Source organism: Podarcis liolepis, assembly GCF_965112155.1.
Source record: "Podarcis liolepis genome assembly, chromosome: 6".
Lineage (NCBI taxonomy): Eukaryota > Metazoa > Chordata > Lepidosauria > Squamata > Lacertidae > Podarcis > Podarcis liolepis.
The window spans coordinates 75,798,792-75,814,743 of NC_139559.1; the positions used below are offsets into that span (position 1 = coordinate 75,798,792).

The following is a 15,952-nucleotide window of genomic DNA, read 5'->3' on the forward strand; positions in this document are numbered from 1 at the left end:
TTTCTGTGACCATTGGGCCAGGTTGTTTTTTTTTGAAAATTTTTCTGAGTTTGAATTTCTGAGTGCTGGCCATGTTGTTATTTTTTGAAATTTTTTTTTGTCTGGGTGGGGAAGCAGTTGGGGAGGGGTTTGCAGCAGTAGGGGAGGGGCTGGGGGAGCAGTTGAGGAGGGGTTTGCAATTTCTGTGTTGTGGGTGGGTTGGTGCGTGTCTGTGGGAGCAGTTGAGGTTTTTGAAGACATTGGTGATTTTTGAAGCTTTTCCTAAACTTTTTTTGCAGCCATTTGAGGTTCCTGAGGACTTCGGTGGTTGATTGTTGAAGCTTTTCCAGAACTTCTCTTTCATCCATTTGGTAAGCTCAACTTTTAAAACTTTTTTGGGGGTTTTGGGATTTTGGATTTGGGGTTGGGGTGCTTGGGATTCAAGGCCTTGGTTCTGGGTTTTAATTTCTGTGTGGTGGGTGGCTGGGTGCTTTTGTATTTTTTGGGTTTGAAGCACATCACTGATTTTTTTTTCTTCTGTTTCTGAGTTTACAAAGGTAGGACCTGTGCTGCCATGGGACCCAAGAAGACTGCTGCTGCGGTGGCCGGCGAGAGGAAGAAGGAGAAGGTGACGCTGGAAATGAAGAAGGACATCATTCGGAAGCACGACGGCGGAATGCGTGTGACGGACATCGCCAGGGAGTACGGCAGGAACCCATCGACCATCGGGACCATCCTGAAGATGAGGGAGAAGATCATGGCGACTGATGCAGCCAAGGGAGTCACCAGGATCGTGAAGAACCGCCCAGCTGTCCTGGAGGAGGTCGAGAAGTTGCTGCTCATCTGGATAGAAGAGAAGCAGCGTGCAGGGGACACAGTGTCTGAGGCCGTCATTTGTGAGAAGGCCAAGGCCTTGCATGCTGACCTCATCCGGGAACAGCCAGGAACCTCAGCCGAGCCAGAAGTCTTCAAGGCTAGCAGAGGTTGGTTTGACCGGTTCAAGACAAGATCTGGCATCCACAGCGTGGTCAGGCATGGAGAGGCTGCCAGTTCTGATGTTCCTGCGGCTGAAGACTTTGCAGCGGAGTTCCTGGAGCTTGTGAAGACGGAGGGCTACGTTCCGCAGCAGGTCTTCAACTGCGACGAGACCGGGCTGTTTTGGAAGAGGATGCCCAAAAGGACTTTCATCACTCAGGAGGAGTCCAGGCTGCCTGGCCACAAGCCCATGAAGGACCGTCTGACCCTGCTCTTCTGTGCCAACGCAAGCGGCGACCTGAAGATCAAGCCCCTGCTGGTGTACCACTCGGAGAACCCACGGGCCTTCAAGAGACACAAGATCGACAAGGAGCGGCTGAGTGTCATGTGGCGATCCAACAGCAAGGCTTGGGTCACACGTGTGCTGTTTGTGGACTGGGTCAATCTTGCTTTTGGCCCTGCTGTCAAGCAGTACCTGCTGGACAACGACCTGCCGCTGAAGGCTTTGCTTCTGATGGACAATGCTCCTGCCCATCCTAAAGGCCTTGAGGTGGACTTGTTGGAGGAGTTCAGCTTCATCAACATCATGTTCCTGCCGCCTAACACCACGCCACTGCTCCAGCCGATGGATCAGCAGGTCATCGCCAATTTCAAAAAACTCTACACCAAGGAGCTTTTCAGGCGATGCTTCGAGGTGACTGACTGCACCACCATCACCCTGCGGGAATTCTGGAAGGACCACTTCGACATCGTCACCTGCTTGAAGATGGTCAACACGGCCTGGAAAGGGATCAGCCAGAGAAATTTGAATTGCGCTTGGCGCAGCCTGTGGCCGGACTGTGTGGCACCAAGTGACTCTGATGCACCAGAGTCAACAGTGGTGCAGGACATTGTTGCCTTGGGGAGGACCATGGGCCTGGAGGTCACGGAGGAGGACGTCTGCGAGCTGGTGGAGGGGCACGACGACGAGCTGACCACCGTGGAGCTGGTCGAACTGCAGGCAGAGGCTGCGCAGGAGCAGGCCTCACTGGAAGAGGAGGAAGCAACTGAGGAACGGCTGTCCTCCGAAAGACTGAGGGACATTTGCCAGAGGTGGAAGGAGGTGCAGACTTTTGCAGATCTACACCACCATGAGAAGCACGTGGCACATGACGCTGGGAACTTTTATGATACGAGGGTCATGTCGTATTTCAGGGAGCTGCTGAAAAGGCGGATAAAGCAGCAGACTATGGACAGGTTCTTGACCAAGAAGCAAAGAGTGGAAGAGGAGCCTTCTTCAAGTGGTCCCCCAGAGTCTTAGAAAATGTACTGTATACTGTACTTTGTTGATTTTTAAATGTTTTTCTGTCATGTTTATAAAGTTAATTTATTTTCCCTTCAATTTTTGAACTGCTCTTTACAGTATGTGTGACTTTAAAGAGCAGTTAATAAACTGTTGTTGTACCAAATTTGGCTTTGTTTGGACTTTTTTTGACCATAGGAACGCATTAATTGATTTTCAATGCATTCCTATGGGATTTCGTGCTTCGCAAGACGAAAAATTCGCTAGACGACAAAAATTGCGGAACGAATTAATTTCGTCTTGCGGGGCACCACTGTACTTGTTTCTTTTTAGGTTGTGGAAGGAGGTTCTAGGCAATTAATTATGTAGCAGAGGACTATGTTCTATGAAATAACTTGGTTACGGAAAACCTTGCATGCTAAATTGAGTGAGTAAGCAAACAAACAAACGAACACAGACATGGTTCCTGATGTTTAGAAGTGGGGAGACTGCAGCACTGCCAGAGGCTTAAGAACAACTTTTTTCCACCAGTTCAGGCAAAATCTTAAAACTACATATTTTAAGTATGAGCTTCCCTCTAAACAGTGAAATAAGTTATACTTTCCACCCACTCATTTCCTGAGTGGAAACGTTCCTCTAGTATCACATGCCTGATTGATTTTATGTGGAAGCATGTCACTGGAAGCTATTGGCATTTGTAATATTTGAGCTTATTTACAAACGTGCAGCTTGAACATAGTTGGATCACAGTTTAAGCAAAGATTGGATTTTTTCTGTTAAGGTGATGCAACGGTGAGATAACACTTGCTTTGATGCAATGCCATCTAGCCTCCCCACAAATAAATCAGGATGAATGCTCATTAAATAGCCAACATAATCTCTCTGCAAACAAATGAGGCTGAAATCTCATTAAACAAGTAGTCCAGAAGTGACCTCCTGTCTTAATCGCACTTGAAAACTGCAGCTTTTGACTTCTGTTTCCTTAATAACACCTATTACAACATCTTTTGGGAAATGCGGTTGTATCTGTTTTTGACCCATTTGTAGGAGTTAAGAAAGATCATCCCATATTTAATTTCCATGGAAATGGAATAGCCTGATGACTAACATTCCTTTTTTCAAGCCCATGAGTCTGGCCAACTTATTGTCTCACAGCAAATCAGAGAATGCATATATTCAAAGAAATCTGACAGAACAGATGACTGTTGTGGTATCTTGGTGTGGTAAAATAAAAATGATAGGGCTGAGTTTTGTCAAGGTGGGCTTTGTAGAAATTGTTGATAGCAACAAATAGTAAAATGGCAGTTATGTGATGTTTCACAAACCCTTATTAGTTAAAAAGGAATTTGGTCACTCTCATGCGCAAGTGATCTGAGGATGCCCTTAAAAGCTGACAAAAATAAAGAGCATAATCATCAGTTCCAGCAATTGCAACATGTCAACACATAGCATGCTCAGCCAAGTAGTCATGGAGATGCCACAAGTCTAAAGCAAGCAGCAACCAAAGCATAAAGCAACCTTTAGTTCTGTGTACATTCCTAAAGAATCGAGCTGACAGCATAATCCAATCATCCATCGTGCGCATGAGCGAGTTATACTGCCCATAAGTCTGTTTGTATTAGCACAACACAGCTAGGACTGGCTTATAGAATTTGCAGAATCAAGTGTTGAAGCTTTTCCTGGATCTGATTCCTCAATAAACGATCATGGCAGGCATACCTCAGACTCATAACTGTTTCCTTACACATTAAAGAGATGATGCACATCTCCATCTATTTTGTGGCCACTTCCCAAGAAACATGGAACAGTAATATGGGAAGCAGCTCTCATGATTGCAACTTCAGCTTGGAACCAAACGTTCAATGATTTTGAACTTGCAGCCAAACCTTAAAAGGAGCCAAACCTCTAATGACAGATTCCACAGTTGCCAGTGACTGCTTTTAAACCATTCCAAAATGACTGTCTAACACTCAGTCACTCACTCTCACTCACACACTCTGAGTTATTAAGGAAGGAAGCCAGCCAGCCTACCCCAATTATCAAACAAGCACACAAATTAGGTTTGTACTTTTAGGCACTCCAGAACATACAGAATCTAGGAAGCAGAACACAGATTATATCCCTTCACCTCACTAACACATGCAATAGCAAAGGAACATTAAAGCAGCCACAGAACAATGTCCAAAATTTTGATGGAATCATATACAGGACAAACGTGCCATGGAGTAGGTATATACATGTCTCACTGTAGGCATCACCTTGGTGAACAAAGTCAGGCCCTGTTCATGTGAACTGACACCTCTCATGTCTCTGCCACAGGGCTGGGGAATCTGTGACCCTCTAGTTGTTGTGGCTGGGGTGGATGGAAGTTGGAATCCAACAACATTTAGAAGGCAACAGATTTTCCTGTCCTGCTCTAGTGGCGGACCTAGAAGCAATGAAAGGAGGTAGGTTATTCCAGGTCCACATATATCATTACTTACTGGTGCTATCTGTCACTATTACGTAGGCTAGCAGGTAACAATTAAGGTAGTAGCACAAGCCAAGAAGCTGAGTGGGGAAGGCAGGACAGGAGCAGTCTTGCTCTGTTGGAATGAAGGGGCCTGGTGTGCATCCAGTTTAATAACTTCCCCTAGCCTCACCCAGCTTCTACCAGTGCAGAGGTGAGCATGAGGGCAAACACTATTACTTCTGAAAGATTCGTTCTGTGGCAGCAAATGGTCCACCCTATCACTGTCTCCCGCAACATCTTTCTGCTGTCCACAGGGCTGCTGACTCTTAACACACCATGGAAGACACAGACATTTTGTGAAGATGACTGCAGACTTGCAAAGTGTAAAATTGCACCTGCTGATCAGGTCTTTTGAACAGGTCTTTTGTATGTGCATACAAGCCAGCTTGTTGGGGGCATGAACCAAGGGCCACATTGGCCAGCCAGACTCCCCCCTGGGCAGGTGGACAGCACAGCCCCACTTTGCTCCGGTGGAGGTGGAGTCACTCTGGTAGCAGCGGTTTTGGCTAGGCTGGCACCCACCCATCCAATATCGAAATAGCACTGAGAATATTTCTCACTATGCCAGTAAGTGTAGCATCTTGTGAACATAGTTTCAATAAATTAAAACTCATAGAAACTACTTAAGATCAAGTATGAATGAAACCAGACTAACAAATCCCGTGATCTTGTCCATCAAGTATGAACTAGCATCAATAACAGACTTTGATGAAATTATTACTGAGTTTTCTTCTATTAAAGCAAGAAAAATAAAGTTCTAATCACATCAGACTTCATTGAGGAGATTGCTATTTAAAGCTAGAGTTGGCCTAACTTGACTTTAAAAAAAGAATTCAAATAACAACTCTTGTGAATAAGAACTTGTAACTTGTGACTTGTGAATAATAACTAATAATAGTTTTCTTACTTTATATCAACCAAATTACACAGATATTGCAAAAGCAATGCCATTTTACATCATACTGTATTATAATGTAAAGTTATCATTGCGGAACAAATCAGCATGATATTGTTTGTATGTTTCATTTAGGCCTATCTGTGTATTGTTTTACAACTGAATTACATAAAAAACATGTCAAATGATATCACAATGTCATTTTCTTTGCTGAAACCTTTTATTAAGAATTAATAAATTAAATATTGGATTTTCTGTGAAAAAAATGCAAGGTGAAGTGCGTGAGGAATTGAATGGGTGGAGGGGAAAGTTGGAGGAGAGGCAGAAAGAAGAGTTAATTTGTCCATGGCTAGGGGGTGCAATCTGGACGGTTCTGCGAGGGGCACAAGATCTCCCACCTCCTTCCCATGGCCCAGCGCCTCGCTTACTGGGCTTTGAGATAGTGCCCCCTAAACTCAGTGCATGTGCACTGCTCACACAGGCCTAAATCTGCCCCTGTACAAGTGGTCTAAATAACTAAAGAATAAAATTAAACAGAATTAAAGCTTATGAGATCTGCTTGTTTGTTGGTTTGTTTCTCCTTCTTATCAATTTTTTATATTGCCCTTCAATATAAAAATCACCAGGGTGATTTACAGACAAGAATTACCTCATGGATAACTCTGAAATAAAAGGTTCATGGATAGTGTTTTAGTAAGCCAGCCTGATCTGGTTACTTTTGCATTGCAAGGGAGTGATTCACAAGCTTCCTACTCTACTGCAGTCCTGCTGTTGTGAGTGAATCGCCCCCTCAGACTTCTATCCAGCAGTGACAGAGAGGACTATCCTCTGTAGAGAAAAATTCTCAGGACAATGTGTTCCATTCAGCATGTGGTTTGAGGAGGTGTGGTTTGGATAGCATAGAGTATGATGACCTCCAGATGTGCAAATTTCCATCAGCCAGCTTTTCCCCCTTAATACAAGGCAGACTCATACTCCAAGACACTATCATTCTCTGCTCGGCCAGAGTTATAAATAAACTCCTTAGTTCTAAAAATATTTCTGATTAAAAACTATTAAGGTTTTGTTTTTTTAAAAACCTCCCAAGAATATTGCTGCCTCATGCAGAAATCTTTAAACACACAGTCAAAAGATTCTGGAGTCAATAGTGTGATGGGTTTCAACTGTAGACTGCAAGTTTCAGATCTCTGCTCAGCAGGGAGAGTGACTTGGGCAAGTCAATATCTCTCAGGCTAATCTGAATGATTGAGAGGATTAACATGAAATAATGCATATTGATAAATCAACATGTGAGGTACTGGTCATGTGTTGTACAGTCAAGCCTCGGTTGTCGAACATAATCTGTTCCGGAAGCCCGTTCAGCTTCTGAAATGCTCAGCTTCCAAGGCACGGCTTCTGATTGGTTGCAAAAGCTTCTTGCACTCAAGTGGAAGCCGCGTGGGACATTCGGCTTCTGAAAAATGTTTGAAAACCAGAGCATTTACTTCTGGGTTTTCGGCGGTCGGGAACCAAAACGTTTGAAAACGGAGCAGTTCGACAACTGAGGTTTGACTGTAGTACATTTTTGCACAAGAGAAAAGAAAGTCTGGAAGACAATATGTTTTGAGTGTTCTACAAGTACTCATGATATTGTGGGTTTGTGACCATTTCCAGCAACAACAACAACAACAACAACAACAACAATTTATTTGTATCCCGCCCATCTGACTGTGTTGCCCATCTGGAATTAAAACTCATTGCTGAGTTAAAATGCAACAACCTGAGTTAAAACTGCTGCATTTCAAAACACATTTGTATGCCTTTGTACATATCAGTACAGCTGAATACATCTCCAAGTTCCCTGCTGTCTGTCCACATCAGTCGGTGAGGGGGAGGGTGGGTGTGGTATGTCTTCATGTAGTTTACTTTTGTTTGTTTTTTAATCAGATGGAGCTGTTATGAAGCAAATGCATCAAAATGCAGTATTTCTCAAGAAACTATTTGATAAATATGGACAAACCAGCAGCAGGAGTGCTCTGGATGGAGAGTAAACAGGAGTGTGTACACAGCCCAGCTGACAGCTATCCCTTTGCTGTCAGTCTCTGGGGTGAAGAGTGGGAAGAAAGAGTTAGAAGGAAGTAACAAGCAGAGCCTAGAAATTTTCTGGCAGTCATTGCTATCATCTCCTTATGGCTTCTCTCAGGAGACAAGCAGTCTTATTTTGCAATGACTGTAATTTTTAAACTGTCTTCATGCAAACCACATTGCTTTAGTCAGTCCAAGAGCTTAGAAAAGTACAGATGACAGTCTGTTGGTCCCTCTGTCCAGGAAGGGGAATAGCAAGCAGAAAATTAGATGTATATGTTAAACTCTGGCTATTGCTGACCCCTAGGCATCCCATCCAAAAACACTCCCATGCTATGATCCTATAACAAAGTCCAACCATCTACAGCAAGCAATCTCATTTTCTCTCAGTTGATGGATCATCTGTCTTTTATGGACTCCAGGACTGAAACTGCTGGTCCTTTCTAGATTTGACTAAAAAGGATAACAGAGAGAATAACGAAGGGGGAAGAAATTAACATTCCTAACGCCATGTTTTTTGTGTAGAACAGTGATGGCCAAACTTGGCCCTCCCATCATCCCTAGCTAACAGGACCAGTGGGAACTGTAGTCCAAGTTTGGCCATCACTGGTGTAGAACATGTACTACACCGTGTCTTCAGTAACCTGCCTATTAGTCCTGTTCCATAGCTGAGCCAGGAAAGGAATCACAGTCCTGGGATATGAAACAGTTTGAAATGGACCCCAAGCTATCTAAACATAGTTGCACCAAGTCTGATGCCCTACAGGTCTACTCAAAAGTAATCTCCATTGAGTTTCATGTGACTTACTGTCAGAAAAAGAATGTAAAAAATTGCAGCCTTACAGAGCAATCCTAAACTGGTGAAATTTACACTGGCTTGAGTTACCTCTGTTCAGGAGTGGGGCTACTCCTGGCTGAGCCTGCCTGAGCCTGGCGGAGAAAACAAGCCTTTAAAAAGAGTTTGAGTTATACTACCTTTCTTGCTGGCTTAAGTTCCACCAGGCCACCAGGTCATGTGACTGAGCAGGAAGAGGTTTAGAATAATTCTATCTTTGCCCCACCACACACCTAGAACATCCCTTTTCTGGTGTAAATCCCCTTGGCTTAAATTCCACTGACTAAAACAGCATAGCCCAGGCTCAGATGGGTTAAAGGAGTTGAATTAGTGTATCTCTGGCTGAGTCATGATAGAGTTATGCTAGCGCAGCCCTCGTAGAGCCCCAGATCATCTTGAATAGCCCAACATACACCTATTCCAAACTTGCTCATCATGGCTGATATTGGGTCTGGATTGCTATGACAGCTAATGTTAGCTAGATTTAGTGGGATTAAACTCATCAAAAGCCAAGTATTTCATCTTTACTAGGTTCAAGAATAGTTTGCATGCGTATTTAAATGTTTCTTTCTTCAGATTATGTTTGGCATCTTTTTCACCGGAAAAAAAGAGCTGTTACTTAAATCAACACTAGCAGCACTGGACGACACCCAGGACAATGCCTTCTAATAATAAACTTCCAGTTTATGATAAATCAACATATTGTACTACTTTAAGAATGGAAAATTCATGTGGGTGATCCTGCAGAGAACAAACATAACAATTATGTAATTTTCATGAGCTTTCTGCTGAGAAAATTTATGGCAACCAAATGTATCTTGTTATTAAATTTCTTACCTCTTGTGACTTCATTGTAATGGCATGTCATTTCCATATAAGCGTATATATTATAATATTTGGGGTTTTCCTTTTGCTTTTTGGCAAAGCCCAAAATCTTTGGCAATTTTTGCTTTGATTACCTAATCTGGATTTGTATTGGAGGGAATGGACTGAGTGGGGTGGGCTTTGGATCAGAAATAGAGGAAATTATGTCAGGGTTTTTTTCCCAGCTGAAATTTATTATATGCTTGCCTAAAAAAAAGTTCAAGGGAGATAATGATGTCCAAACCCCCATTTGCTCTGACAGACTGTGTTGCTTCATCCAACATTTAATACAAATAACCAACAGTACTTATTTCCCTAGATGTTTGACTCATGCACCACTACAGTTCCAAAGGTGATTTGGTTTTAGTTCCAGACACATATTATGAAATTCCTTAAAAGGCAATAATAGAAATATCACTTTGAATGAATTAACTAAAGCGAAACTGGTGTTACATTGCAAAAAAATTAAAACCTGAGCATTGTTGGGAAGGCGGGAAAACCCTTCCAGAATTATCGACAGTCAAGGGATTTTGATTTGTAAAAGAAAGGTTGACCAAGATTGTGGGCTTATAGCCGAATAAAGTATTATCTATCTATCTATCTATCTATCTATCTATCTATCTATCAAGATTGTTTGCTTTTCATTGCTGAAAATATTGAAATGGGACACTGATCCTTTGTACTGATTCTAAGGTTTTATTATTATTGTCATAAATTTGATGGTTCCAGCTGCTTTGGTGTAGTGACTCATAATATTCAGTTAGGGTTAACAATCAAATAAAAGATTTCAAGACTGGCGTGAAGTATTCAAAAATAGGGCTTTGTGGATGATTTAACTGCTGTGATGTGTTATTTGGACACCCGTTGAACCATTTCACAAGACAACAGTGCACAATAATATCTCTGACACAAGACAGCTGTGGAAGTCCTTGTTGCTGGTTATCTGTCTTCAGGGCCGAATAAGACAATAAAGGTATGGCAAAAGTAAAGTCCAGTCAAAGTTAAGTCCAGTTAAAAGTGACTATGGGGTGCGGCACTCATCTCGCTTTAGGCTGAGGGAGCTGGTGTTTGTCTGCAGACAGCTTTCCGGGTCATGTGGCCAACATGACTAAACCACTTCTGGCACAACAGAACACTGTGACAGAAGCAAGAGCGCACAGAAATGCCGTTTGCCTTCCTACCACAGCGGTACCTGTTTATCTACTTGCACTGGTATGCTTTTGAACTGCTAGGTTGGCAAAAGCTGGAACAGAGCAATGGGAGCTCACCCCATCATGCGGATTCAAACTGCCAACCTTCCGATTGGCAAGCCCAAGAAGCTTGGCGGTTTAGACCACAGTGCCGCCTGCATCCCTAAGACAATACATAGCATGCAGCTGTGTATCTTGCTATTCCTTAGCTAATTACAGGCATGGGGAACCTAATAGTTACAGGGAAGGCAGCATATAGGCAGTGGAGACTTGTCTTTTCACTCCTTCACCATGACCAGAATAGAGATCGCTGTCACCGCCAAGTGTGGCAAAGAGCCAAAAGACCCCCTTTGGCACCATTGGAAACTCCCCCCACCCTGCCCGATTCCCAGCTGTGTGGCGTTGCTCTTGGACCTGGGGAATTTTTAATTACACTTGGATGAAGTTGCTCACTTTCTGACACCTGGGTATGCCCATTTATGACATAATTCTCAAACAGCCTCATCACCCCTTGCTGGCAATAGACATCAATATGAGAAATTGAACTTGAACAGGAAACAGACAAGTACGAAATAAACTTGGCTGTAGACATAATTTCATGAAATGTGATTAAGTTTTCCTGTAGCTGGGATTAATACTTGTGTATCTGCAAAGTTAGTAACATGGAACACAATAAGAGAGGGAGAGAGAATAAACCTAGAGTCCAAATATGACACATTTCTCTGCAGATGAGATATGTGAACTCTCAAAACTAAGTATGAGCTTGGGGATTCAAATGTATTTACTGGGATTTTTATAGCAATTATAAAGACAAATAATGATTGAGAAAAAGGAAGGGAACTAAAAGAAACACGTCTAAAATGTCCCCATCTATGGAGCCAGAAGGATTTAAGTCAACAAGATATTATAAAATAGTCCGAGTTTACAGTCAGTCATCACTGATTTAAAGCTTTGAATAATGCTTCTTTTTCTGTGTTTCTCTTGGCTTTATCAACAAGCCTTCCCGTGAAGTTGCTACATCTTTCCAGTGAAAGGCTTCAAAGAAATGGACGCTTGGTTTTATCCATGGTGGGTTTGCCCCAAAGTTCATATTTTTTGTTGAATGGTCTTCATTTCAGACATCATATCCAGCACTCACTCTTCTTTCCACCCCATTTATGAAAAAGGGGTCAGTGCTGCAAGAAGAGCTGGTTACTTACCTCTTGCTGTGTGGCCAGAATGGAGGTTGCATGAGACTGGAACACACAACCAGACTTTAGCCCCTGAAGATGGGTGGCAAGGAGAGTTCAGCAATTAGCTGTGGACTCAATAAAGAACTGACAGCACATAGATACTTGGATGCCACTCAAATGGATGTTAGTAAGGGTTCCCTCAGAAATGTTCTACCAACCACTCAAAAGACATTTTGGAGTAGGGATATATAGTCTGATTCTTGGTGCCAGTTCTAATAATGTTATTACAAAAATATATATGCATCAGACTCACATGTTAACACTCACAAAATACAAGCCCATTTTTGTTACATTCATAAATATCATAGATCCACATTAAGACATAAGACAATGACTGCGCTTCTGTGTGCATTTGGCTAAGTTACAGGGGCAAAAAAGTGAGAGAAAGATTAACAATAAAACAATGAATGTTAACCAGGGCGTTTTTTTCAGCCAGAGCTCAGCTCTAGCACCTCTCAAGTGGGTGCCATTGCTATTCTAATAGGACAAGGGAGAAGTTCATGGTGGCCTCCAGCACCTCTTTTTCTAGAAAAATAGCACTGATGTTAACAATGTTTAATAGCTAAGATAATCACCACAACAGTGAATCAATAAGACAGGAGTTAAAGTACCGTATTTTTCGCTCTATAACATGCACCCGACCATAACACGCACGGAAAATCCGTAGGCATGCCACCCGTAGGCATTTCCTCCATAACACGCACAGACATTTCCCCTTACTTTCTAGGAGGAAAAAAGTGAGTGTTATGGTGCAAAAAATACGGTAAGTACACATTTCAGGAGTATCTAGTTAGCAGACAATTAAGATCAAACATTGATGATGACAGTGGTTGACTAAATTGTCATTGCATTTAAAAATAAAACAAAAATAGCATTTGGGAAATCTGCGGAAAGTTACTGAAAGTGAGACCACTTCACGAAGAGAGGGAACATCAGGGCAATGTGTTTGTGCAGTGTATGTTTAATTAATTAAGCATGAATCCTTTTTCAAACAGGACCCAATGGGTCTAATAAACTATTGCTGCTAATAAAAAAAAAGTCCCGACTGAAAATAGCATGAGTCTCACTTCCCAGAAAAGCAATGACAATGGCATGCGTATGAAGGCGGGCTGGACTCATTCTTTTGGTCCACTGGTTACAGGATATTGTTTAAGGCTAAGCTTTATTCTGGAAATACAGATACACTGTGGTTTTTACAAGTACAGCAGCTTACACATAGTATTACAGTTATTTATGATGTCACTCTGCAATTCCAGTTACAGATAGGTAGCCGTGTTGGTCTGCCATAGTCAAAACAAAAAAATTCCTTCCAGTAGCACCTTAAAGACCAACTAAGTTAGTTCTTGGTATGAGCTTTCGTGTGCATGCACACTTCTTCAGATACCAGTATCTGAAGAAGTGTGCATGCACACGAAAGCTCATACCAAGAACTAACTTAGTTGGTCTTTAAGGTGCTACTGGAAGGAATTTTTTTTATTCTCACTCTGCAAGTTAGCAATTCTGATTCTACTATTTCCCAGGACACATGCTCAACTGGTTTTCAGAAACCAGCAAAATGTCGTATTTCTGGGAAAGTCTCTGTAAATTTCTTCCTGCACAACTCCTTGGATGAGGTTGCATGTGGCTTATTTATGATGATGATGATGATTATAAGTTGTTAGTTGCTTTATCTTGCCCAGGGCATGCCAAAGTGATTGATAACCAATCAAATAAACAGACAATAAACCCAACATAGATACATTACAACCAAGAGGAAAGAGAACAACATTAAAAACATCCTACCCATTTTTAAAAGGCCACAGATAGTTAAGACCAAAGGCCTAATTATAGGAAAAAGTTTTTGCCTGGTGCATAAAGATATTTAACAATTGCACCAGGTAGAGAGCATCCCACAAATAGGGAGCCACTGCAGAAACGGCCCATTCTTTTGTTGCCACCCTCCAGACCTCTTGTGGAGGAGGCACACGAAGAAGGGCCTCGTGTGTCATCAAGAAAAAGGTAGCAGAGACTAGAGAGCATTTCTGAACATTTGTCGCACTTTTTCATGGGTGTATCATGGGTGCTGTGGTGATATCAGCACTAATAAACGAGCTTCCCCCTCCACCAGTAGAGCAGCACTTAAATTGTTTCCTATAGTCCCATAGCTCGCCCAATGCCTAATGTAGCATTGCACCCTCAGTCCAAGCTGCGGTCCTATACACATTTCTTTAGAAGACTGCCCTGTTGAACTCAATAGAACCTACTTCTGTGTGGACATTCATAAGATTGTATTCTAAGTGAAGAAGCTGCCAAAAGATAATCAGTTGCTGCTGCTTTTTTAAAAAACAACAACAACCCACTATAAAAACAAAAGAGAGTTAGAAATTATGCCTTTTTCCTTTCTGTATTGAACTAGTATCAACAAATTAATTTACATAGACTGTTGGTTTGCTCTGATAAGCTTGCCAACAAAAACCACCATGCTACACAAAAATCTCAAGCAGAATTTTTGGCTTTGGAATACAAGCTTCTGTTTATTCAAAACCAGGCAATGCTTGCTTTAAATTGTATTAAAGAAACTGGAGATGTAGAATCAAAGCAGCCTTGCTAGCAAATCTACAAAAACCTGTTAACCCATGTTGGTCATTTATGGGCCCATCAACAACCTGAAAATAAGAAACAAAACTTCCTATTTTATGCTTGTAAAAGTTTTCCCATCTGGTTGCTTGGAGGCAATTCTTGCTGACCACAGCTTGAGTGGCTATTATAGAAGCCTGGATTTAAATATTTCTTAAGGCAGACACCCCCAAACTCGGCCCTCCAGATGTTTTGGCACTACAACTCCCATCATCCCTAGATAACAGAACCAGTGGTCAAGGATGGTGGGAATTGTAGTCCCAAAAAATCTGAAGGGCTGAGTTTGGGGGTGCCTGTCTTAAGGCATATTTGTGTATGCATTGCATGCAGGTTTGCCTTTTCACAAATCCTACAGAAAAAAAGAGGCGACATTTTATCTGATACTGTAACCACCACAGGAAGGTCACGGCTGTCATTTAGTTTGGAAATTTGCATAGTAAGAGACAGAAAGAGGAAATGCTTTCAGCACCCATGGTGTCATCACTGCTTCAGCTTTTTTTTCTTTTTTCTTTTTTTGCGATAAGTCAGGTTTACCAGATGTGTTTAATGTACCAGGAAGAGACAAGACAATGGAAATCCCACTATACACAATTCCACAATTATGCAGAAGTGGTATCTAGTCAAACCTTGGCTCCTGAATGCATGCCTCCGTTTTGGAAAATTTCGGCTCCCGAACGATGAAAACCCAGAAGCAAATGCTCCGGTTCTTGAACCTTTTGGAAGCCGAACTGGCTTCTAGAATGGATTGTTTGACAACCAAGGTTTGACTGTGAATGAATTTAACATCATGATGAAAATATATATTGGATTATTATAATGTGGGGGAAAACCTGCAAAGATAAGACTGCTTCTAAATTTCACTGAGGGGAGTGGGAATCCAACCTTACAAACAACAATTGTCTCATATAGGCACATACTTTCAGCTAACAACCAACTGTTGGTGTCTGAATAGAATCTTTCCCCTTCTTGTCATACCTGAAAGCATTTAGGACAAAACTAATTTGTACTAATTTTGGAAAGCAAATGTGTAGAGCCCCACAACAAAATGTTGCAGGAAATTAATTTGGTGACTGCAAATATGTGGAAAAGTAAGCATGTCAAAAATGGAACCGTTGATAAATCAATAAAATGTCACATTAGCACCAGAAGTCCTAAATGCATTGACATTGGAAGCTGCTATATACCAAGGCAGACACGTGATACCTCTAACTCAGCACTATGTACACTGCACTGATTAACAGTAATTATCCAGGGTTTCATTTCCCCCCAATAAATTTTATTAAAGTTTGAAATAAAATATACAAAGGTTAATATCAAATTTTTAAAATAAAAAATAAAAGAAACTAATCAAAATAAAAAGACAAACCTAGAGGAGGCATAGAAAAAGGGGATGTGAGAAAGAAGAAAGAGGGAAGAAGGAAAGGAAGAGAAAAAAGGATTCTTGGTCTGTCAGCTATATATAGAAAAGTATTCAAAACATCCACTCCAAGAAAGCACCCAACAATTCC

At 41.8% G+C, this 15,952-nt stretch overlaps 2 protein-coding genes across 6 annotated transcripts in view; one reads left to right on the top strand and one right to left on the bottom strand.

The window, feature by feature from the left end:
• SLC44A3 (solute carrier family 44 member 3) overlaps positions 1-15,952 on the bottom strand; it is a 99,772-nt gene that overhangs the window by 60,485 nt on the left and 23,335 nt on the right. Inside the window, exons 1-2 of one of the 5 annotated variants that reach the window (XM_083511070.1) lie at positions 14,072-14,104; positions 11,796-11,858 (exon numbers count right to left, since the gene is read on the bottom strand). The exons of 3 other annotated variants lie outside the window; for them this stretch is intronic. In XM_083511070.1, the coding sequence (XP_083367196.1) occupies positions 11,796-11,858; positions 14,072-14,089 (81 nt within the window). In that variant the 5' untranslated portion in view covers positions 14,090-14,104. Of the gene's footprint in view, positions 1-11,795; positions 11,859-14,071; positions 15,946-15,952 lie in introns of those variants that run through there. One more of the 5 variants, XM_083511072.1, reaches the window with a different exon arrangement.
• LOC310710274 (uncharacterized protein) overlaps positions 1-15,952 on the top strand; it is a 982,430-nt gene that overhangs the window by 17,965 nt on the left and 948,513 nt on the right. The window lies entirely within an intron of this gene.